The sequence below is a fragment of the Tiliqua scincoides genome, chromosome 8 (assembly GCF_035046505.1).
Source record: "Tiliqua scincoides isolate rTilSci1 chromosome 8, rTilSci1.hap2, whole genome shotgun sequence".
Lineage (NCBI taxonomy): Eukaryota > Metazoa > Chordata > Lepidosauria > Squamata > Scincidae > Tiliqua > Tiliqua scincoides.
In genome coordinates, this window is record NC_089828.1 from 36,510,435 (window position 1) to 36,533,282 (window position 22,848).

At 45.7% G+C, this 22,848-nt stretch overlaps 1 protein-coding gene across 1 annotated transcript in view; it reads left to right on the top strand.

Annotated features, from left to right (window-relative positions):
* Positions 1 to 22,848, top strand: part of HCN2 (hyperpolarization activated cyclic nucleotide gated potassium and sodium channel 2) — a 57,046-nt gene that overhangs the window by 27,662 nt on the left and 6,536 nt on the right. Inside the window, exons 2-4 of the mRNA XM_066636403.1 lie at positions 3,643 to 4,066; positions 17,899 to 18,060; positions 22,198 to 22,416. Coding sequence (XP_066492500.1) covers positions 3,643 to 4,066; positions 17,899 to 18,060; positions 22,198 to 22,416 — 805 coding nt within the window. The remainder of the gene's footprint in view (positions 1 to 3,642; positions 4,067 to 17,898; positions 18,061 to 22,197; positions 22,417 to 22,848) is intronic.

Consider the following 22,848-nt stretch of genomic DNA (forward strand, 5'->3'; position numbering starts at 1 on the left):
ACTGGGTGGGTCGCGAACCAATTTCAGGTGGGTCCCCATTCATTTCAATATTTTATTTTTAATATATTAGACTTGATGCCACCATGGTGTGTGACTGCATTTGGGAAAATATTACAGACCTGTACTTTTAACAAGCTACTACGTATATTCTTTTAACAATGATAGTAAACGGGACTTACTCCTGGCTAAATGTGGGTAGGATTGCAGCCCAGGGTTGTGAAAAATGTTCCTTCTTGATAATGTCACTTCCGGTCATGACATCACTTCCGGTGGGTCCTGACAGATTCTCATTCTAAAAAGTGGGTCCTGGTGCTAAAAGTGTGAGAACCACTGCTCTAGAGGACTTAATCTCTTGTCCCTTCTATTAATAGTTCTTCCAATTCCCTCCCTGAGAAGATTAGTTCAGGCACAGATATCTGCCCTAAGTCTTCTGTAATGAAAGTAGATGCAAAGAATTCATTTGGCTTCTCTGCAAACTCCATTCCTCTTTTATTCCCTCATTATCTTAATGATCCAACTGCCTCCCTGGCAGGGTTCCTGTTGATGTACTTAAAGAAGTTTTATTGCCTTCTTGTCTGTTCTAACTTCCTTGACTCCACCCATGAGCCATGCTGGCCTCCTCCTGGATGGGGTGGTGCTTTTCCTGCACAGTGGTGTATGATCTTCGTTCTGCCTCTGTTTTTATGGTTCTAAATCGCCTCTGTGCACACTGGAAATATTTGACCCTCTGCCTTTTTACTAGTCCCCTCATTTTTGAGGAGTCCCCGCTTTTGAAGTCAAAAGGTTGACCTTCCATGGAACCTTTTCAGTCACATGTAGGTTGACTTGGGTGGCACTGTGATCAGTGTTCCCAATCGGTTCAACAACTCTTATATTTTGTGCTATGTCCTGGGTGCCAAACAGGATTAAGTCTAGGCTTGTCTTTCCTCTGGTTGGTTTTGAGGCCAGCTGTTGTTGGCCACATCACAGGCAGTCCAATCCAAACTAGGATTGTGCTGCTCTTACAACAGCAGAACATAGTTCTTCTTTCATAAGTGGCCATATCGTGGCATGTGCTGGTGACCCTTTTAGGTCCACTGCCACAAATGTCAGCCTGCTACCAGCTACATCTGGCAGTGCAGGTAAGCTGGTGGCAGGAGTTGGGTAGGCAGAATGAGGGAGGGGAGGGGGAATGAGGGAGTTTCTGGATGGGAAGTTGAACAGGGGACGGAAGGGGTGGATCTTGGCAGCACCAGAATGTGCTAGATCCCAACTCTCTTCCCTGTCCCCTTCATCTCCTCGGATTTGTGCCAGCAAATTAACTGGTGTGTGCAGATCTGAGGAGTCCCATTGGGACCATGTTAGCTTGTCCTGGGGTAAGGGTTACCTCAAGAGATGAGGTCATCAGAAGTTACCTCAAAGAGGCCTCCAGTCTGCCCCACCCTGGCAGAATACAATGCAGGATCCATTGGTGCAACTACATCTGCACCGGGGGGGGGGGATTTGTCAGGATTGGGCTGTTAGTGTGGCCAGCTGTTTTATCTCTTTGTTACGTCCTGAATGTGAATTTAGTCCATGTGAGAGTAACTGAAATGCCCCATTACTCCGTATTCTCTTTTGGATACCTCCCTGATCAATTTCTCCAAGTCAAGGTTAACCTGAGTGTTTTGGTCAGGAGGGTGATAGTGTATCGCCAGCACTAAATTATTATTTGAACCTGGTGCTTCCTCCCACAATGATTCTAAGTGTTCTAAACCTTCTTTAATGCACAGAGCTACACCACCTCCACTACAGCCCTGCCTGTCCTTTTTACAGGCTGTGAATCCTGGAATAACCGCTTTCCACTGGTTCTTTCTGTTCTGCCAGGTTTCTCTTGTGCCCCCTATATCTATAGTTTCCGTTGCAACCAAGCACTTCAGCTTTGTCATATTAGCTTGGGGCATTTTGTGTTGAAACGCCTATACATTGTGTCCTGTTCCGAATTGTGCATTGTGTCCTGTTTCCCCCTGCAGCTTTCTCCTCTCTTTGACCAGCTGTCCTGTCTTGCCATATGCTGGTTTCCATCTCTTCCTCCTGGGCGATCAAGAACATTTGCACTCTCATCCCTTATGGATGCGTGGTCCCAAACCGGATGCTGCCCGGCTCCTGTCCAATATTCCTCCAGGGGCTAGTTCACAAACTGCTCTGCAGCCTTTTTGATATTTGGGGCCCACATTTGGTTCCGTTTCTGTTTGAATGGCGCCTGCTTCTGTTCGTCCAAGCTCGACTGATCCCAAAACAATTCCCTAGGGTCTAACAAGAATCCCCCTCCTCCTGACACCACCATCTTTATCCACACATTTTGAGCCCACAGCTCTCCCTTTGTAGCAGGCACTGCATGTGGACCAGGTGGCACTTCAGAACATGCTACCCTGGGTGTCTTGGACTTCAGCATCCTCCCTAGCACTGAAATGCCTGGTGTTTGCAGCCTTTGCATCCAGCAAGCAAGTCACCCTGTGGTCTATGCTCCGATCACAAACCCATCTCTATGATCCCAGTGGCTGAATCACCCAGTACTAGGAGCCCTCTGTCCTGTCCTGTCCCTCTGGACTCTGCTTGGCATGGAAGGATATGGGTTCATCAGAGTTCACCAGTTTAGAGTTCTCTCTAAAGGCTCATTACCCTTATACTTTTAATGAGGCCGTCCTTTCCTGAGGCTCTGCTCTCCGGGGCATTCTAGGCAACACACTGGAAAGCATTCACCTCCTACTGGCTTTCTACCTTCTCAACTAGTTTGTTTGGTTTTCAGATTGGGATCGGAATCCTCTTGGTCTGCAGAGTGGACTGAGACGCATTCACCTACTTGCGAGTAAATGCATGTGTGTGGCTCAGTTTCACTTTCCATTGGGCTCAGTATGTTTTCCTTATCAGCTTACCACTGCCAATCAGGTTGCAACCCACAGTTTGGGAAACACTGCTTTAAATGAAGTTAATGATGCCATCAAATCCTTTTCAATCACAGATTTTCAATCTTTTTCATCTCAGGGCACACTGATAAGGTCAAGGCACACCAACAGCTTTTTGATAATTGACAAGGCGCACCATGCTGCTGTTGGGTGGGGCTAACATCCCTCAGTGGTCCCAATAATAAATGAACCTCCCCCAAATTCCTGCAGCACACCTGCAGATCATTCATGGCACACCAGGTTGAAAATTGCTGATTTAAATGGAGGATTCAGGAATTCAATAGCTACTAGTCATAAGGGCTAAATGGAACTTCCATGTTCAGAGGCAGTCTACACTTCACTGCTGGATGCTAGGGTGCAGAGGAAGGCTGCTGCCTTCATGTCCTGTTTAAGGGCTGCCTAGAGTCATCTGGCTGGCCACTGTGAGAAGCAGGATGCTGGATGAGATGGGTCTTTGATCTGATCTCATAGCATCTCATAGGGATCTTCTCTTCTTAAGCTGCATGACTGTGAGCAATGACAGCTAAGCAGAACCTCTGTATTCAGCAGTAGTCTACTTCAGATTATCAGTTACTGGGGGACAATAAGAGAGGGGAGTTGCCTTCAGCCTTGCAGCCTTCCTGACCACTGGCCGCTGTGGGAAGCAGGATATATGATTAGATGTGCCTTTGGTTTGATCCCAGCAGAGCTCTTCTTATGTGTTCTCTTCCCCCTCCAGGTTCTACTGGGACTTCACTATGCTCCTCTTCATGGTGGGAAACCTGATCATCATCCCTGTTGGCATCACCTTCTTCAAAGAGGAGACCACGGCCCCCTGGATTGTGTTCAACGTGGTGTCGGATACTTTCTTCCTCATGGACCTGGTGATGAATTTCCGGACAGGCATTGTCATTGAGGACAACACGGAGATCATCTTGGATCCCGAGCGGATCAAGAAGAAGTACCTGAAGACCTGGTTTGTGGTAGACTTTGTCTCCTCTATCCCTGTGGATTATATCTTCCTCATTGTGGAGAAGGGCATGGATTCAGAGGTCTACAAGACTGCCCGGGCCTTGCGCATTGTCCGGTTCACGAAAATCCTGAGCCTCCTGCGATTGCTTCGTCTCTCTCGGCTTATTCGCTACATCCATCAGTGGGAGGAGGTGAGACGAGTCCCTTATTTGTTCTTCGTGTTGATTGTTTAAGAGTTCCATAATAGCTTATGTTTTTCATTTCACTCTTCCAGTTGTGCATGGGGTACTTCCACTTTTATCCTTTCAAAAGCCCTGTGAGGTAGGTCAGATAATGTGTGAGTCACACTGGCTCAGGGTCACCCAGTGGACTTCAAGGCCAGGCAGGGGTTTGAACCTGGGTCTCCCCAGTCCAAGTCCTGGGCTCTAACCACTGCACCACACTGGCTGTCAGTGTTTCCGAAGGAACTTTTGGTGAGATTACACCCCGTCCCCAAGTAGTCAGGTTGTGGAGTCCATGAAAAAAGCACCAGAATTCAGCTTTCACCCTGGTGGCCATGACCTATTATTAGTAAGCTTGCATTCAGTAAGCTTGTATGTTCCTGCCTGCCATTTGACCTCTTTCTAATTAATATGTAGACTATGAAAAGGTCTGAAGGGAAAACCCGACACATGCTCTGTGTGGTGCTGACAACAATTAGGCAATACAACTTCATTCTGCAAGCATTGATATGTTTCTATCTACTACCAGAATCCTCCTTCTCAAAATGAGGGCTCTGGAAGGATGTGAGATGATAGTCCCACATGTGCACCATTTTCCTGTTTTCAGTCTTATGTTCCTGGCTGCTACTGTGCAGGTACTCCCTTGTCCCAAACCTTGAATTGGTTACAAACATGCAATGCAAAGGGGTTCCACATGGCACATCCCACCCCTATTTGCATCTTAGGCTTGATTGGTGCTTGAGAGCTGGTGGCTGTGATTAGGCAGACATCACATCTCAAGTGTTCTTGTGGGGGGGGGGGGATGGAGGTGTTGGTTTAAATGTGACACCTCTCTTTCCATTTGTCATGGAAGTACCTTAACAGTTTTGATGCTGCTGTTAGCTGCTGAGAGAAAACCCAGGATCTTTATGCAAATTTAAAAAAGGCCTATGCACAGATCTGCATATGCTTTGTATCAAGAGACTACCAAAACAAGCCATCAGAATTCTGTGCCACCAGAACCCAAATTCTGTGACAGAAAAATGTGAAATTATGAAAATTACAAACAATAATTCGTCTTTGAGTAGTGCAGCAGCATTGCATTTTTTCCCTATGATTTCTATAATGGTTCTGCATCGGTTATGGGCAATGTGGGCATCAAAGCTCTTCGCTCGAGCTCCCTGGGGCTCTTGATTCAACACCCAACTTCACAAAATGCAGACTCAATTGTGGAACTCCCTGCCAAAAGGTTTCTCAAATTGTAATTGTGTAGCCAACCCAATCCTATTCTCCCCGGAAACACTGGGTACAGCAGCATCAAAATGGCTACCACTGTATCCAATGGAGCTGCTGGAGCTCTTCAGGGGAAAGGGACTTAAATCCACTTACAACAGATAAAGTCCCGGTCCTCACAATGAGGCTGCTCAAGTCTGCGCCAGCTATTTTGCTGGCGCAGGCTTGAGAAACCCCATTTTCGGTTTTGCAACCTGACATGGTGCATAGGACCCAGCAGAGGCTTTCGCTGGTCCCCTCTCCTGTTCTGCTCTCAGTCCACCCCAGAACGCCTCCCCCATACCCTGAAAAGTCACACCGCTGTCTGGAGGTACTACTCGCCATCTGTGGCTCCTGAGCGGCATCCTCCTGGTGCTGAAGCCCAACACCGGTGCTCCCTTTTTGCTGGGTGCTGCAGACCTGCTTTTGTGACATATTTGTGACACCCTGAGCTGGCAGTACGTGTGTATCACCGGTGCAACGGCCCATAGGATTGGGTCCTGTTGCTGTTGTTTTTGAGCAGCTAAACTCCGCTTTACTGCCAGTACCACCACTATTTCTACTTTCTACTGTTCTATTTCCACTGCAAGCCTTGCAATGTGACTTCTGTGCCTCAAAAGTGCCATCTAAGATACAGTACTAAGCTGCTCAAGCATTGTCAGCTGACACCCAAGGGCCAATCCTGGTTTTCCACACTCTATAAAGCCACCAGTTCAGAGCTGACTCCTCAGTCTGCCTAGCTTTTCTCTGGTGCAAGGACAGTGCCTCAAAGCACCTATTCTCTCTGCTTTTGACTCCTGCCTCTAACCTTCACATCTTTTTTGCTGCTCTGGGCCTCCATTCTTGCCTGTTGTGGGCCATGTGCCCCTTTTCTGGTCTACTTAGGCTGGCATACCCAGAACCAAACCTCCTGAAGCCTGACCCTTGCTGAGGCCTGCCAGTTCCAATGTTTGGGTGCCACAACCCTCCAGGCCCTAATTCTAACTACTGACAACCTTGCTTGTCACAAGGACGGAGCAGCAAGTGATGCCAGCTGGCCAGACCTCGAGCAATAGAGGTTTGCAGCCCACGAAGAAACGACACATTGCATTAAATCTGTTATTAAGAGGATACTTAAGGCTGGCAGAGTCTCGCTGGAAAAATACAAACAAAGCAACTGTGATGGTCCTCTTCCAGATTAAGAGTGCATGTGTGGTGGGGTGGAGTTGACCCATCTACCTGCATTGCTTTCCAGTCATCTTCCCCCTCCCCTCAAAGCTGCTATTTATTGCATCTAGTTCTTGTGGCTAAGAGTACCGCCATCTATGCAACCATCACAAACAGTTGCAAGCTGTTGCCACTCCCACCAGGATAAGGCCCTCTGAGTGTTAATCATCCACCCAGCACACAGTTAGTCTGTGGAACTTGTTTCTACAAGATGTGATGATGCTTTTCTCTCTTGCTTGTGGACATCTGGTGGACCAACAAGATGCTGGACTAGATGGGCCTTTGGCCTTGTCAGAGAAGGTATCAGAAGAAAGGCAGGTTGGCAAAGGGGAGCAGCATCTAGCGGACAGCACAGGGATCTCCAAACTTTTCAGTATGAGGGCCACATTGCATATGTTAGACATGTTCAGGGACTTTAAAACGTCACTTTTATATAAAATAAGTAATGAATAAAACTTAAGTGAATGAATGTATAGTACGTGAATCTTGTTGTAATCAGCATGATACGATTTTACAAATACCAACCTTTCCGCCCCACTCCATACATACCAGCTCCTTCCTGGTGGACACGTCAGCAAGTTGCTAGTATTTTGCTACCCAGTGAACTTTGTTAACTTTTTTGTTAAGTGGGAATTAAATAAGAATTTCAAGATATCTGCCCACAGTTTGATTTTAATGTGTTTTTTCTTTTGCCAGAGATGCTTCAACCCCACCCCTCTGCCCAAATTTCACCTCATTGAGTGAGATGGTGAAGTGCCTGCTAAGAACATAAGAAGAGCCCTGCTGGATCAAGCATAGGGACATCTAGTCCAGTTTCCCATATCTCACAGTGGCTCACCAAATGCCCCAGGGAGCACACCAGATAACAAGAGACCTCATTCTGGTGCCCTCCCTTGCACCTGGCATTCTGACATAGCCCATTTCTAAAATCAGGAGGTTGCGCATACACATCATGGCTTGTACCCCGTAATGGATTTTTCCTCCAGAAACTTGTCCAATCCCCTTTTAAAGGCATCTAGGCCAGATACCATCACCATATGCTATGGCAAGGAGTTCCACAGACCAACTTCATGCTGAGTAAGAAATATTTTCTTTTGTCTGTCCTAACTCTCCCAATACCCAATTTTAGTGGATGTCCCTTGGTTTTGGTGTTGTGTGAGAGGGTAAAGAGCATCTCTCTATCCACTCTGTCCATCCCCTGCATAACTGTGTATGTCTCAATCATGTCCCCCCTCAGATGCCTTTTTTCTAGACTGAAGAGTCCCAAACGCTATAGCCTTTCCTCGTAAGGAAGTGCCCCAGTCCAGTAATCATTTTGGTTGCTCTCTTCTACACCTTTTCCATTTTTGCTGTAATCTTTTTGAGATGCAGTGACCAGAACTGGATGCAATACTCCAGGTGTGGCCTTACCATCAATTTGTATAACTGCATTATAATGTTAGCCATTTTGTTCTCAATACCTTTTCAAGTGATCCCAAGCATAGACTTAACCTTCTTCATTTGACACTCTCATCAAGCAGTCTACCAGCACCCCAAAATCCCTCTCCTGATCTGTCACAGACAGCTCAGAACCAATTAGATTAGACTATATGTGAAGTTTTGATTTTTTACTCCAGTGTGCATTACTTTACACTTGCTTACATTGAAACACATTGCCATTTTGCTGCCCATTCTCCCAGTTTAGAGAGAATCTTATGGAGCTCCTCACAAGCTCTTCTGGTCATCACAACTTGGAAAAATTTAGTGTCATCCGCAAACTGGCCACCTTGCTGCTTAACCCTATCTCCCACTCATTTATGAACAGATTGAAAAGCACTGGTCCCAGGACAGATCCTTGGGGAACACTGCTTTTCACCTGTCCATTATGAAGATTGTCCATTGTCACCCATTCTCTGTTTCCTGGTCCTCAACCAGTTCCTAATCCATGAGAGGACCTGCCTTCTAATTCCCTGACTGTGGGGTTTTTTCAGCAGCCTTTGGTGAGGTACTGTGTCAAATGCCTTCTGAAAATCCAGATATATAATATCCACAGGTTCTCCCACATCCACATGCCTGATGACTTTTTCAAAGAATTCTAAAAGGTTTGTGAGGCAAGACTTACCCTTTCAGAAGCCATGCTAATTCTCCCTCTGCAGGACTTGTTCGTCTATGTGTTTTAAGAATTTATTTTTGATGAGGCATTCCACCATCTTACCTGGAACAGATGTTAGGCTGACCAGCCTATAGTTTTCCCCTCTCCCTCCCTTTTTGAAGATCGGTGTGACATTTGCTATCCTCCAATCCTCTAGTACTGTGGCTATTTAAGGGACAAGTTGCATGTTTTAGTCCAGAGATCAGCAACCTCATTCTTCAGTTCCTTAATAACTTAATAACTGTCTGGGCCTGATGACTTCTTGATCTTTAATCTGTCAATTTGATCTTAAGTCACATAGAGCTTAAAAGAGAAGATGTTTAATTCCTTCGTCAGGAGGAGGTGTTTGGGCAATGGTATCTGCCCGAGGTCTTCTGCCATGAAGACAGATGCAAAGAACTCACTTAATTTTTCTGCCCTCTCCAAGTCCTTTTATCTTCCCTTTTCCTCCCTCACCATCCAGAGGACCAACCACTTCTCTGGCAGGTTTTCTGCTTCTAATATATTTGAAGAAGCTTTTATTATTCCCCTTAATGTTACTGGCCATGTGTTCCTCATCGTCTTTCTTGGCCTCCCGTATCTTCTTAAATTTCTTTTGCCACAGTTTGTTCTCTTTTATTCTCCTCATTCTGGCAAGACTTCCATTTATGGAAGGAAGCTTCCTTTCCCTTTACAATCACTCTAACTTTTCCCATTAGCCATGTGGGCACCCTCCTGGACTTATCAAGTCCTTCTTCCTTTGTGGTATACACTTCCGCTGCGCCTCTATTACCATTGTTTTAAGCAGCCTCCATGCACTCTGGAGAGATTGGGCTCTCCCTTTCAACTTCTTTCTAACTAGCCTTCTCATTTGAGGGAAGTTAACCCTTCGGAAGTTAAGGGTTTTTGTGTCAGATTTGCTTGGTTCTCTTCCCCCATCTTGCATGGTGAAATGAATTGCAGCATGGTCACTGTTCCCCAATGGCTCAGTAACATTTACATCTCTAAGCAGGTCCTGAGTACCACACAATATTAAATCCAGAGTCATTTGTCCTCTGGTGGGCTCCATGACTAGCTGCTCTAAGGCACAGTTATTGAGCATGTCAAGAAATCTGGTCTCTCTTGACCAGAGTACAAATTGACCCTGTCAATACGAGGTTATGAAGTCCCCCATAATTACAACCCTATCTCTTCTTGACACCTCTCTGATCTGTTTCTTCATTTCAAGGTCCCCTTCAGGTTAGCATGCCCCCAGTATTACATTGCTGATCACTGCTGCCCGCCGCCTCCTTCACCACTGCTGCTCGTGCTGAACGTTTTGCTTTGGGGACTTGGTGAGTGGTAGCACTTTGGCAGAATGAGGACGAGCATTGGCTGGACTATGACCAGGAGACCCTGCTGGGAGGCCAGGTGGGCGGGCATGGTGGTGGTTGAACATTCTGGCCCACAGCAACCTTGTGATGCAGATCCTTGAGCCGGGGAGATGCTTCTCGGAAGATTGCCCCAGAAGGCTCTGCGCTTGTGGGAATAAGGGAATCCCCACAGGTGTAGAGCCTTCTGGGGCTATCTTCCATGGAAGCATGTCTCTAGCACAAGGCTCTGCGGTCAGAAGGTTGCAGTGGGCCGAAACATTAAGGCTACCCCACTACCATGTAAAATCTTCTGGGTAAAATCTTCCGAGGGGCCACAGTTTAGATTCCCCTGGGTTAGCATTCACAAATCCTTCCTGCTTTCCCTTTTTACCAGGTCAACAGCTGAATAAAGAGGGGAAACCGGTAGTTCTGTCTGTTGCTGCCGTTGCAGGCTAAATAAACCAGGCAAGGAGTCAAAATGGAACTAGTTTTTATCAAAAATCCAATTTCTGATTTAAAAAAATAAAATGCTACTTACGAGCAAAGTGCACAAAACCCCCAAAGCTTCTGTAACTATAGTGGGGAAATTTGCAGGCTGACTTGGAGTGAAAAAGAACAAATACAGTAAAATTTCCTAAATGCATCTAACTAGAAATATAGTCCCTCTAGCTAGCTACTTACCTTGTCCCAAGCATCCCAGTCCCTGCACTTACTGAAGAGTAAGCGGCTGCCCTTCTGCAAACATGCACTAGGTATGATAGCAGACCTGACAGTAACACACATGAGCATCCCTTTGCTTGAGCTTAAGTCACCTAGTTCGATGATGTCATATCGTTACCTGATTGGAGGAGTGAACCCCACCTAGCCTCCCTCCCACTCCTTTTCCTGTAGACAGATTTGATTGACCAGTGGTAGGCATGTGTCCATATCAGTAGGAGGCTTAGCTACTCCAAATGTGAATAAGGTCCCCCAGGCCTGTGGGGTAATAGCATTTCAAACAAAGGACAGGTGGTTGCTAGACCAGCATAGAGCTTTATGGGAGGGGTTGGTTGGTAGTGTCCAGGAAAAATAGGTGAAAAGCAGGGCATTTATCACAGGCCAGACCTAGTAGCTCCTTTCTTACTTTCTTAAGTTGGGATGCTCACCACCATGTAGGAGGGCAATTACTGAAGGCACTGTGCTGAGTTCCCTGGAACCAGCCCATTGGGGAGTGATTTTCAAGTCTGGTGATTACATACCTTTGTTAATGAGTTTTGGAGGCAAAGAAGGGAAGCTATTGAAAAATTCACTCTTGAGAGAATACAGTGATCTATTGTTTCTGGTACCCTTTCAGCAAACTCACCTGTGCTTTAGTGAGAATTGATCTCTTACACAATCGCTGCTGCAAACTCATTATGGCCAACTGGAAAAAGGAAGGCAAGAGGCACAGCAGACTTATTTTTCACAGCTGGAAATTCCTTTATTGATTTTTGCTGGTAGAAGTCCCCCACCACCACCACCACCACCACCACCACTGACCCAGTAACTGGTTCATTATTTTTCAGTCTTGAAGCTGGCTGTTGGCAGAAAATAGTCATGAAAAAATGACTGTGTTTAAAATGGGATTTATTTAAAAGATTTATATTCCACCACCCCATGTGCTCTTTACTTAAAACAAACAAAAAACCCAGGAACTCAATTCTGGGTTTAGGATCAGTTAGTTTGAGTCTAAAAGAAATGCAAGGGGGAAGCGAAACAGATGCAGGGAAAGACATGGGGAAAGTATCATGTTGCTGTGTAGCAGTTGGAGAGGATTCCATTTTGCAGGTTTGGGTTCAAGGTGGATCTAAAAAGATTGAGGATGGCTGTAATTGGCTGGGGCACTTTGGATGTGGGTAGGCAGGTGAGTGGGTGTGGAGATTTTGGACAAAGGCTGAGAATTCCAGTGTCTTTATGTTATCAGTCTGTGTTGTGGCCATGAGTGGAACACCATGTTCATTTCTAGCTTCCCCATCTGAAAAAGGATGCTGCAGACTGGACCAAAGGGCCTGCAGCCCAGTGGAACAGCATCTGCTTTACAAGCAAAGAGATCCCAGTTTCAGTTCCTTGCACCTGCAAATTGAGAGGCTCTTGGGTAGCAGATGATAGGAGAGACCCCTCTTTTCCTAAAGGCAGGTAGAGAAGATGAGCTTGGACTTGATGGGTCATTGGCCAGGTTCAGCATAAGGAGCTTTATATGTCAATATACCAAGAAAACAACAATATAACCCTTACCGTGCTCCTTTTGTGCTGCCATGAAACCCAGAAGTCCTGCACTTCCAGTTTTCACGGCAGCGTGTGAGGAACACGGTAAGGACGAGAGAGACGTGGCCTGTGGTAGAAGCACATGGGGCCGTTTCTTCTTTACCTGTGAGTTGGTTGCCCTTCTCCCCCAGTGTTCTGCATGCATCAGGATGCACATCTTGTGTTTTGTGTTTTTGCTGCAGAGCCAGTTGCCATGTGTGGAAGGAAGGGTGGCAGTGAGGCTGTAGGCGGGTTGGGGAGAGGGTGAAGTGGGACCTGCCTTGGCTTCTCAGTCCCCTGTTGTCACTATGCCCCCTCCTCCAAAAGAGAATTGGATGTGTTGGGGGAGAAGAGGTGGCATAGCTTTGGACTTGCAGGTCACTTTCTGCCTCTGCTGCCAGCTAGGTTGGCACTGGGTAGTGTTGTGCACAATATTCTGCAATGCAGAAGGAAGACTTCAGCTCTGGAGGTCACCGAGATGCTCCATCAAGTAATTTCTCTGCCCTGATGTCAGATTTTGAACTTATTCCCCATCCTCTACTATAACTATGCTTAAGGGACTCTGTTTGCTCACATTCCTCTTTGGTTCCCCCTCTGTTGTTGTTGTTGTTGTTGTTGATTTTTCTTTGCTGTTGGCTGTAGTTTGGGAACAGAGACCTGTCTTCTTTTTCTTGCAAAACATATGAAGTTCCATGAACACTGATAGTACTGTGTTGTTAACTGTCCTTATTACAGGTGTTCTAAAAATGTGTAGTGAAATATTCCTATAATGCTTTTTCCTAAGGTCTGGAGAGTGTAGACATTGTTCTTATAACACAGTGGCAGTTAGGTGAAAGGCAAGGAAGAACACAAACAGAAACCTGACTCAAGTTCCTAAACCTGCAGTGCAATCTTATGCATGTCTATCCAGAAGTAAGTGCCTTTGAGTTCAATGGAAATTATTCCTAGGTAAGCATATATACAGTAAGATTTCAGCCTTAGTTCCTGGATCTTTTACTCTAGACCAGGGGTGTTCAAACTTTTTGGCAGGAGGGCTACGTTATCTCTCTGACACTGTATAGAGGGCTGGAGAAAAAGAATCAATATACATTTCAAATTTGAATAAATTTACATAAATGAATATATTAGAGGTGGAACTTGTATGAATGAATGTGGGCCTTGCAATAGCTCAAGGCCTATAAAAGGCTTTGCACAAAGCAAGGCTGGCCTTTCTTTCACTGCCACTGCTGCATCACAGACATGAAACAGCAAGCAGTGGAGGGGGCCCTCAGCCCACAGCTCCTGCAAGAGGTCAAACAGTCACCCTCAAGCTAAGAGCAGTTGCGTTGGGCCAGCTTGGGCTCCAACAAGTCTCTGGAGGGCCAGAGGCTCATTGGAGACTGGGGGCTTCCCATGGGCCAGATTAGGAGTCCTTGAGGGCCGCAAATGGCCCCTGGGCCGGGCATCCTGCACCCCGGGGTTTGGGCATCCTTTGTCCTGGAAGGTGGGTTGGATCTTGATAGTGCACTGATTACTTAGAGTTGGGGTCAAGTGCCAAGAGCTTTCCTTCAGCTTGACCTTATACGCCCTTTGTTTGATGATGATGTTGCTGTTCTGCCTCCTTGGTCCAAGGCATGGCCACCTGGCTATCCTTGCCTGACTTCAGACCCTGGTCAGATGTACAATGATGTCCAGTCTGGGCTCATACCTGCTCCAGGAGGAGGGGTGTACTAAATTGATGCCTTCTGGGATGGAGGAGTTGTTCAGTCCTACTTCTTTTCTCCTCTTAAAATAGAAAGTATCCCCTTCCTTAAAAACTCCTTTCATATTCCTCATTCTGTTGTTAATTAGTCTTATCTTCACCGCTTGCCTTAGATATGCAAAGTTAACTTCGGGAAGGCTTGGTTTTGTTTTGTTGTCCTCACCAAGAGTTGAGCTGATGTTTACCCCTTCATACACCCAAACTGTGTCACATTCCAGCAGCCTCCACTGCTAGAGTCTGACACAGGAGTGAAAAATGAAGAGTGGGGGTTCTGCCGTGCTCCCTTTTAAATCCAGGGAACATAAATTCTCATCAGCAGGGGCTGGTTCCAAGGTAGCTTGGAACAGCCTGTTAACCCACCACTCCCTCAGCAGGAAGTGACCCTAGGTCTGGTGTTGAGGGCTCTAACCCTGCCCTTGTGCATGGCTCAGCAGAAGTCCTCTTACGTCCTCTGGTGGCTGACCAGGGGAATGCACAGAAGGAATTGCAATGAGATGGAATTGGAGATTGAAGGAATGTTGCAATGAGGTGGAGTTGGAGATAGAGTCTACAGAGTAAATACAAGGATTGCAAGGTTGAGAAAGCTTCCAAGAGATATATTAGTGCATTTCATAAGAAAAAGGACAAGACATAGGGTTTTACAGCAACATGCAAAGATGAAGCTTACAGTAGAAGGAGTACAGATTATTGTGATGAAGGAGGTTCCACTTAGAATTCTAAAGAAAAGGAAAGAATATGGCTTTCTGGTGGATGTTTTGAAACAGAAGAAAATTATCTTTAGATGGTGTGAATTGGAAGGAGTTACCTCTAGATTTCGGAGTAGAATGTATAGAATAGATTCAGTTCAGAAAGCTAAAGATTTTATGAAGGAATTCGAAGGAGGAGGAGAAAGAAGAGAACAGGAAAATCTAAAGGATATGCAACAAGCCCAAATAGACTTTCAAATAATTAGTTCAGAAGATTAGCTATGGAGTATAAGTTTTTATCTTGGAACATTAATGGAGCTAATGCTCCAAATAAGAGGAAAAAAATACTTTATTATTTGAAGAAACTTAAAAAAGATGTGATTTGCCATTTAGAGACGCATATTTAAAAAGGTCATACAAATTACTTAATACAGAGAAAGTTAGGACAAGAATTTTTTTCAACAAATTCAAAGAAGAAAAATGGTGTGGTTATGTATGTTAAAGATTATTTAAAACCAAAACTTGTGTTTGCAGATGAAAAAGGCAGGTGGTTGGCTGTGGAAGTTATAATTTCGGGAGTAAGAACTTTACTTTTGGGTTTGTATGCTCCAAATCAAGAAAGAGGAGGGTTTTTTTGGCAATTATTGGATGTACTCTTAAATTACTCATATTCAAGTTATTGTTTGATGGGAGATTGGAATGCAGTTGTCACCACAAAGGGACAAAAAGTCTCTTGAATGTCTCCTGACCATACTCTGAACATGCAGTTTGGAGTCCTGATGGGAGTGCAAAGCATGGATTTGTAGGGGTTGGAAGGGCAGTTAGGGAAGCCTGGCTGAAGGAGACTCAACACTACCAGATGACTGTTGCTGTCTGGACTTAGCAGTGAAGAACTGTTTTCCCTTCATCTTGCCTGGAACCCTTTCTTCCTTGCCCCATGAGTAAACATTGGCATTGGAACTGGTTGAGGACCAGGAAACATAGAGAGTGGATACCAATGTACAATTTTCACAGTGGAGAGAGGTGTAAATGGTGTGCCCCACTTTTTTGTCCTGGGACTGGTTCTTTTCAACCTGTTCATAAATGATTGGGAGACAGAGTTAAGCAGCAAGGTGGCCAAGTTTACGGATGACACTAAACTTTTCCAAGTGATTAAGACCATAAGAGATTGTGAGGAGCTCCATGAGGATCTCTCTAAACTGGGAGAATGGGCAGCAAAATGGCAGGTGCATTTCAATGTAAGTAAGTGTAAAGTAATGCACACTGGGGCCAAAAATCAAAACTTCACATATAGTCTAATTCAGTGTTTCTCAAACTATGGGTAGGGAGGGACCCACTTGGTGGATCACGAACCAATTTCAGGTGGATCCCCATTCATGGGAATTGCATGGTATGCAAATAGGAACTACTAATTCCCCCCAATTCAGCTGCTGACTTGGAAAATTGAGGAGCAGGAAAGGGTTTGTGCATGCTAACCACTAACCACCATTCCTTTGATCAGCAATGCCTTCTCCCAGTACCTTTCCTGACAGGGTCCTTCTTACTCTAAGCTCAACCTGGATTGGGACTGCAGTGCAGAAAGTAAGGAGAGCCATTGCCTCTGTGTTGTTTTCCTTCCAAAATGCCCCCAGGCTTCAAAGCTGCCATGGGCCCCAAGAATCCCGTTTGCTCTTGTTCCTTTTTGTGTCTTAAATTGAAGCTCTTCCTCCTCACTCAAGTAATCATGTACCTCCTAGATACAAAGATGTCTGCTTCTAATTTTCTGTAGTCACTGTTCTTCTCTCCCTTGTTTATTTCCTGATCTGCAGCTATTACTCATTGGGATAGTTTTTAATGCCAAAAGGAGCCCTTCTCCTCTCATTAACAACAGCAAGTGTTTGTGTAGCACTTTTTGAATGTTCTTTGCCCTGCACATGTATTACCTTCTTGTAATCCTTGCAACAACCCAGCAAGGTAAGATGGCATTATCCCCATATTTTCACTGGGGAAGACTGAGTCTGAGGAGTGGCTTGCATATGACTGCTTGGTGAGTTTCAAGGCAGAGGCAAGATTCAAAGTGGGGCAGTCTGAATTTACAATTCACACTTGTTGCCATTATGCTGTACTAACACCTACCTTATTATTTGCTGCTTTTCTGTTTGGGGTGTGTGTATAAATAAACAGTGATGTGTTCAACATCACATCTAGTTTGGCCTGGAGCATGCCCAGTGCCAGGAAACTGGCTAGGCTTGGCATTCAGACTTAGGTCTGTAAGGTGCCCAGTTTGAATCCTGACATTTCTGGCACGCTGGTTCTAGAAATAAACCTTTTCAGAGCAAACAGATAGTGGAGGTGAGCCTTGACAGGAATGAAACCAAAGTGCACAGAACTCAGAATCTGCAAGTGGCCATGAGTGGGTTCAGACCGGGGCAGAATTGGCAACTGTTCTGTTTGGCTCAAGGCTGGCACAGCTGGGCAGCAGTAGGGGAGGGTTTATAGCATCCCTGCTGAAAAGGGAAATGCTTGAGTTTGCACGGCACAATGATCAAGCAGATGAGTAATGTTCAGGACTGATTTCTGCATAAAACTAACTCAAGCTTTGTATTTGCTCCAGATTTCTGTGGGTGCCCCCAAAGGTCACAGGGCAGGTAGCAATTTGTGAAGCATATTATTGTATTTGTGTGTTTGTGTGTGATGTGCCATGAAAAATAAGGTAGGCAGCCAGTCTTCTGGTGTTGAATAGAGACTCAGTAGCCTGACATCCTCACCCACAGAAGTGTGTGTTGCATCTCTGGATGATTCATAATTCTTAACTAGCCTCCTCCTAGTTGGCCTGATGCTTCTCTGGGCTGGATACAGTTGCTCTTCATACAGGTAAACCGGACAATTGCTCACCCTGCAAAGGAGGGTGCATGTTGTTTCTCTCTGTGAATCACTGGACTTGGTGTTCTATCTGTTCGGAGGCTATTCGAACAATGACTCATGCAAAAACATGGAAGGATGGGCTACTTTGGGGCTGAAAGGACAGTGGCTTCCCAATGGCCACCAGGCGAGTTTGTGGCAGGAGGGGAATGTTGAACCAGGAGTTTCCTCATTCTTGCACCTTTTGATCTGAATGCTTAGACTCCTCCTCCTTTCACCTTCAAGCTGTCTTTCTTAGGGATCCTTCTTGTTTTTTAACATGTTTCCCGTTGTCTTTTTCTCCAACATTGCAGATCTTTCACATGACCTATGACTTGGCGAGTGCTGTGATGCGGATTATCAACCTCATTGGTATGATGCTTCTCCTCTGTCACTGGGATGGCTGCCTTCAGTTCCTTGTGCCGATGCTCCAGGATTTCCCCAGTGATTGCTGGGTCTCCATCAATGGCATGGTGGTGAGTAAGAGGTGTTTGTTCCCAGGCACCCTGGCACCACTTGGTAGTGGAGTATGTTGAGGACCTCAGTGAGGACTAACCTCTCTCTCTACCCTCACATCTTAATACTTCCTTGCCATTGCTCCTTCAGCTCTGTCGCCTTGGATGGTTCAGGTCTCCTCTCTCAACATGATTTTCCCTTGTGTTAGAGCTTCTTCTGGAGATGTTTTGGTGACACACCCATGCGCTGTTCTGTAGTTCTCATCTCAAAACATGTGAACATAAGAAGCTGCCTTTTATTGATTAATCTAGCGAGCCTAGTACTCTTGATGCTGATAGGCAATGACTCTCTAGGGTGGCAATTTTCTGCATTTTTCTTCTCACAGTCCTCTCTATAGAGGACTTCTTCTTCTTCTTCTTCTATAGAGGTCTTCTCTGTAGTATTTGCCTCTTATGATGTCACTTCCCACTTCTAACTTTTCCAGGTTCTGCGGTTCTGTGTCAAGGGCAATTGTTTGTTACAGATGTTTGCCCTAGAAACAGAGCCACAGAACCTGGAAGAGTTCTTCAGCAATTTTCGATCGCTGCGCTCCAAACTCCAGTGGCACACCTTGTCGAACTTTTGCAGTTGAAAATTGCTGCTCCAAGGTTTCAGAGTTGGGGCTCTTTTCCAACCCTACTTGGAGATGCATAGGATTGGACTTGGGACCTTCTGCATACAAAGCAGGGCATTCCCTGCTGAGCTCTAGTTCCCATCCCAAAAAACCTATTTCTTCTCTAGAACTGTATGTTCACTTTAATCGAAAGTTCAGGAGTAAATAAGTCAAATGGACAATAATGAAATGGATCAATGACGAAACAAATGAGGGAATAAATGAAGAACATGCTCTGAGCGGGAAAAGAGTGTGCTTTCGTGCACACCCCTCCTCCTTAGCCCTCCACCGACCCGAAGCCTTCAACCGGTGTAACTGCATTTGCATGACTTCACTTCTTAACTTTGTAATAATGATTCTATCCTGGTTCTGAGCCAAGACTGTCTCTCAAAGTGGCTCCACATAAAGGGTTCCTGGGGCATAATTCTAATAGAACTTCTGGCCCCAAAAGATGAGCATTCTTGATAGCAGCTGGCACCTCCATTTTATTGGCATTTTAAATTTTATATAAACCAGGTGTCCTCTCAGAATGAAATGGCACCATTGAGTAGCGTTATTCTGAGGGGGGCTGTGTTTTTGAGGGAGGGGAAATGGTGACTGCCGGGAGGAGCGCTACTGAATTTTCATCATTCCCCCTCCCCTACTCCTGAAAACTGCTGAAGCGAGGGGTAAATCAAATGAAGGAGTCGGAGCACTTAAAACAGGAGTTTTGAAACAACATCTTTGCCAGTCACTGCTGGGTTCAGAGACATTGTGCACTGCTTCAAACAGCAGTAAAGAGGTCAGAGCAGGGGGGAGGGCTTTTCCCAGCTTTTCTGGCCTCACTGAATGTCCAACCACTGTTTGGAGCAGTGTGGCATGGTCTCCCTGCTGGGTCAGTGGGTGGCCCATGATACCCCAGCAAGTGCCTCATGATGCCCCAGAGTGTTGTGACGCACAGGTTGGGAACCATTGTCTTACAGTAGGATGGCCAATCTATGAGGCCGACTGAAGGGAAGATCACCTCAGACAGCAGATTAGTGGGGGGGGGGCAACCATCTCCACTCACTCCCACCTCCACGGCCACTACTCTTCCCACTTTCTGGATTGGAAAAGGAAGAGAGGGGTGGAGCAGAAGAGGAAGTGTGGAGGAAACAAGAGGAGAGTGGTGGGCTAGAGCCTCCCTGCAGTGTTTTCCTGGGGAAACTCCATTTTGTCAGTAGCACTATTTAAACCACGTGGAGACACTATTACCATAACTCTCTGAAGCAGTGGTTCCCAAAGTCCTCCTCGAACTTTAGGATCACACTAAGTTGTTGCAGATGCGGGGTTGGGAGCAGGGGGAGTGGAGGGTCTGGGAGGCTTGCAGCCACCTCTGTGACTCTCCATGCAGCTGCAATGAGCACCAATCTGATTTTGGAGCTTACTTCTGGCTCGTGATCACACATTCTGGAAGTGAGCTCCGAAAGCAGATTGGAGCTCATTGTAGCCGCTTGGAGGGGTCACAGAGGCAGCTGCAAGCCTCCAGGAGGCTCCAGGATACCCCCAGGTACATTAGGATGTCCCTGGGTCCCCGTGGCTCCGCAATCGCTGTGGTACCGTTGGGGACCCATTCCTGGGCCACTCCCTTTAAGGGGGAATGGCCCATTTCCGATTTCCCTGGTGGGTTGTGACCTACCAGTTTGGGAATCACTGATCTGAAGGGAGAGCTAAGAAGACACTGTACTCCTCCTTCCTCTTACCTGCATGGGGATAGGCCAGCAACTTGTTAAGGCATCCACATTACTTTCCTACCAATTTTAGCTTTGCCTACATAGGCCGATCATCCCCTTGTGTGATACATCTCTGGGCTGGAAGCAAAAATGGTAAACCAAATCAAGGAGACAAAACACTGAAAACTGTGGTTCCAAGTTCATCAGGAGTTTTTTTTAATTCTTTAGTTCACGAACTCTGTTTAAAAAGTGATTCGGTGTCAAGGTCAAGTGCTTTGAACCAGTTTAGATAACATTTTGTGAAGGATAATGTCAGGCTCCCTTGTGTGCTGTGTAACTCTATGAGATGAATACAATAATAGCTGTTTCACTTAAGGTAAAAAGAGAAATGATTATTTTTTTACCAGTATGGGGTGAAATTTTTAAATGTTTTAAAAAAACCTAAAATATATATCACAAGAATTAAAATTACTGGAACCACCAGGAAAAGAAACCATATAATCATACTCTTTCAAGCTGAGTGTGTGATAATTGAACCACTCATTTTGAAGCAGTTGCCTCTCTTTGCCTTTAGGGGTTTGATTTAAGTGAAAGGTCACTAAGTGATTTTAAGGGGCCAGTTCAGTTCACTCATAAAGGACCCTCCCTTGAGGGGAACAAACAAACAGAAAAAACACCAATTTTGGGGTTGGGTTCAGGTTTGGTTCACCTCCCTTGTACCAAGCTAGAACTCTCACCTGGATACTTGGCAGTTCGAGATGGTGATTCCTGCTCTGCAACAAGTCTAGGGGCTCTTTACATGCTTGCTTGATAGTGTGGCATGAGTTTGTTAAGTGGAGGGAAGCGTTTGTAAGGGTGTGTCATAATCCTAGGGATGGCCTGTGCATGAGCTGACTTAAGGTGAGTTGCCACAACTAGCAGAGCTTATCTGGATCTGACCCCTTCCTGCATCCATGTTTGTTCTCCCACTGCTCCCTAGATCTGAGAAGAAGGAATGGAGCAAAATTGGGGAGGGGAGGAGGGCTAGAGCAGGGGTGGGCAAACATTTTGGCAAGACCATATCATCTCTCTGTGTTGGGAGCCTGAAAAAAATTTACATTTACATTTCAAATTTGAATCGGTTTACATAAATGAATACATTAGAGATAAAAAAAGTATATGAATGAATGAATTTTACTGAGCTTATTTATAATATACATGAGAACTGTAATACTGGTATGTAAAACCACATGAGAACTATGAACTGTTTATCACAAACCTCTTACACAGTGAAAACATACAAACCAAGCCAGATACATATGGTAACACAAGTTGTTCAGAGGCAATTGAGGGGGGTTATAAAATAATGCCCAGGGTAAAGCAGAAAACACATGGAGATTGTAAAAGGTCTTACTCTAACTTGACCCACAGCTTGCGTCTGGTAGTCACAGCTGGCAGTTGTGGGCCAGTGTGGGCTCCAACAGTCATCAAAGGGCCAGAGGCTAATTGGAGACTGGAGGGTCTCTGTGGGCCTGATTGGGGGACCCTGAGGATTGCAAATGAGCCCTGGGCCAGGGTTTGCCCACCCCTGGGCTAGAGTGTTGCTCTAGCCCAACTCTCTCCTCTTCTCCTTCCCACTTCCTCTTCTGTTCCATTCTTCTCTTCCTTTCCAAACTCGGGGTAGAGGAGTGGCAGAGGCAGCAGACGGTGTGTTGCCAGCATTTGGCATCTTTCCTCAAGAGGTGTCGGCTGACCCTGTGTAATGCTGTTGGCCTGCATACTAAACACGTGCATACAGCAAAGCCATTCAGCGGTTGTCTCTCTTTCCATTCTAGAACGACTCCTGGAGTGAACTGTACTCCTTTGCCCTCTTCAAGTCTATGAGCCACATGCTGTGCATCGGGTATGGGCGTCAAGCGCCAGAGAGCATGACAGACATCTGGCTGACCATGCTGAGCATGATTGTGGGTGCCACCTGTTATGCCATGTTCATCGGACATGCCACAGCCCTCATCCAGTCTCTAGATTCCTCCCGGCGCCAATATCAGGAGAAGGTATGAAGGGGGAAGCAAGGGTATTACAAATGTCTCTGTGAGCAATTCATATTTTGTTTAATGTATAAACAACACAAGTAGTCATTCTCTTGGCCCTCACTGTGAAGGAACCTGTCTGCTCCTAAAATCCTTGCCGGGGACCTTGCACCAAGTGCCACCCCCCAACACAGGAGAATTGGCTGGCACCTGATGACAGGGCCGTGTTAGTGGTGATGCCCAGTTCTAGAATATTCTCCCAAAAGACACTCAGCTAGGGCCAACTTCTAACTATTTTACATTTGCTGAAAGCTGTTGTAGTCTCCCAAGTGTTTAATGAAGAGTGGATTTTATTTTCTTAACAATGGTTTTCAGTCTTTTATTATTTTACCCTTTGAACTGAATGTTCATGTTTCTGAATTCTTTTAAATGTTTATCATTAGCTGCCCTAGAAGC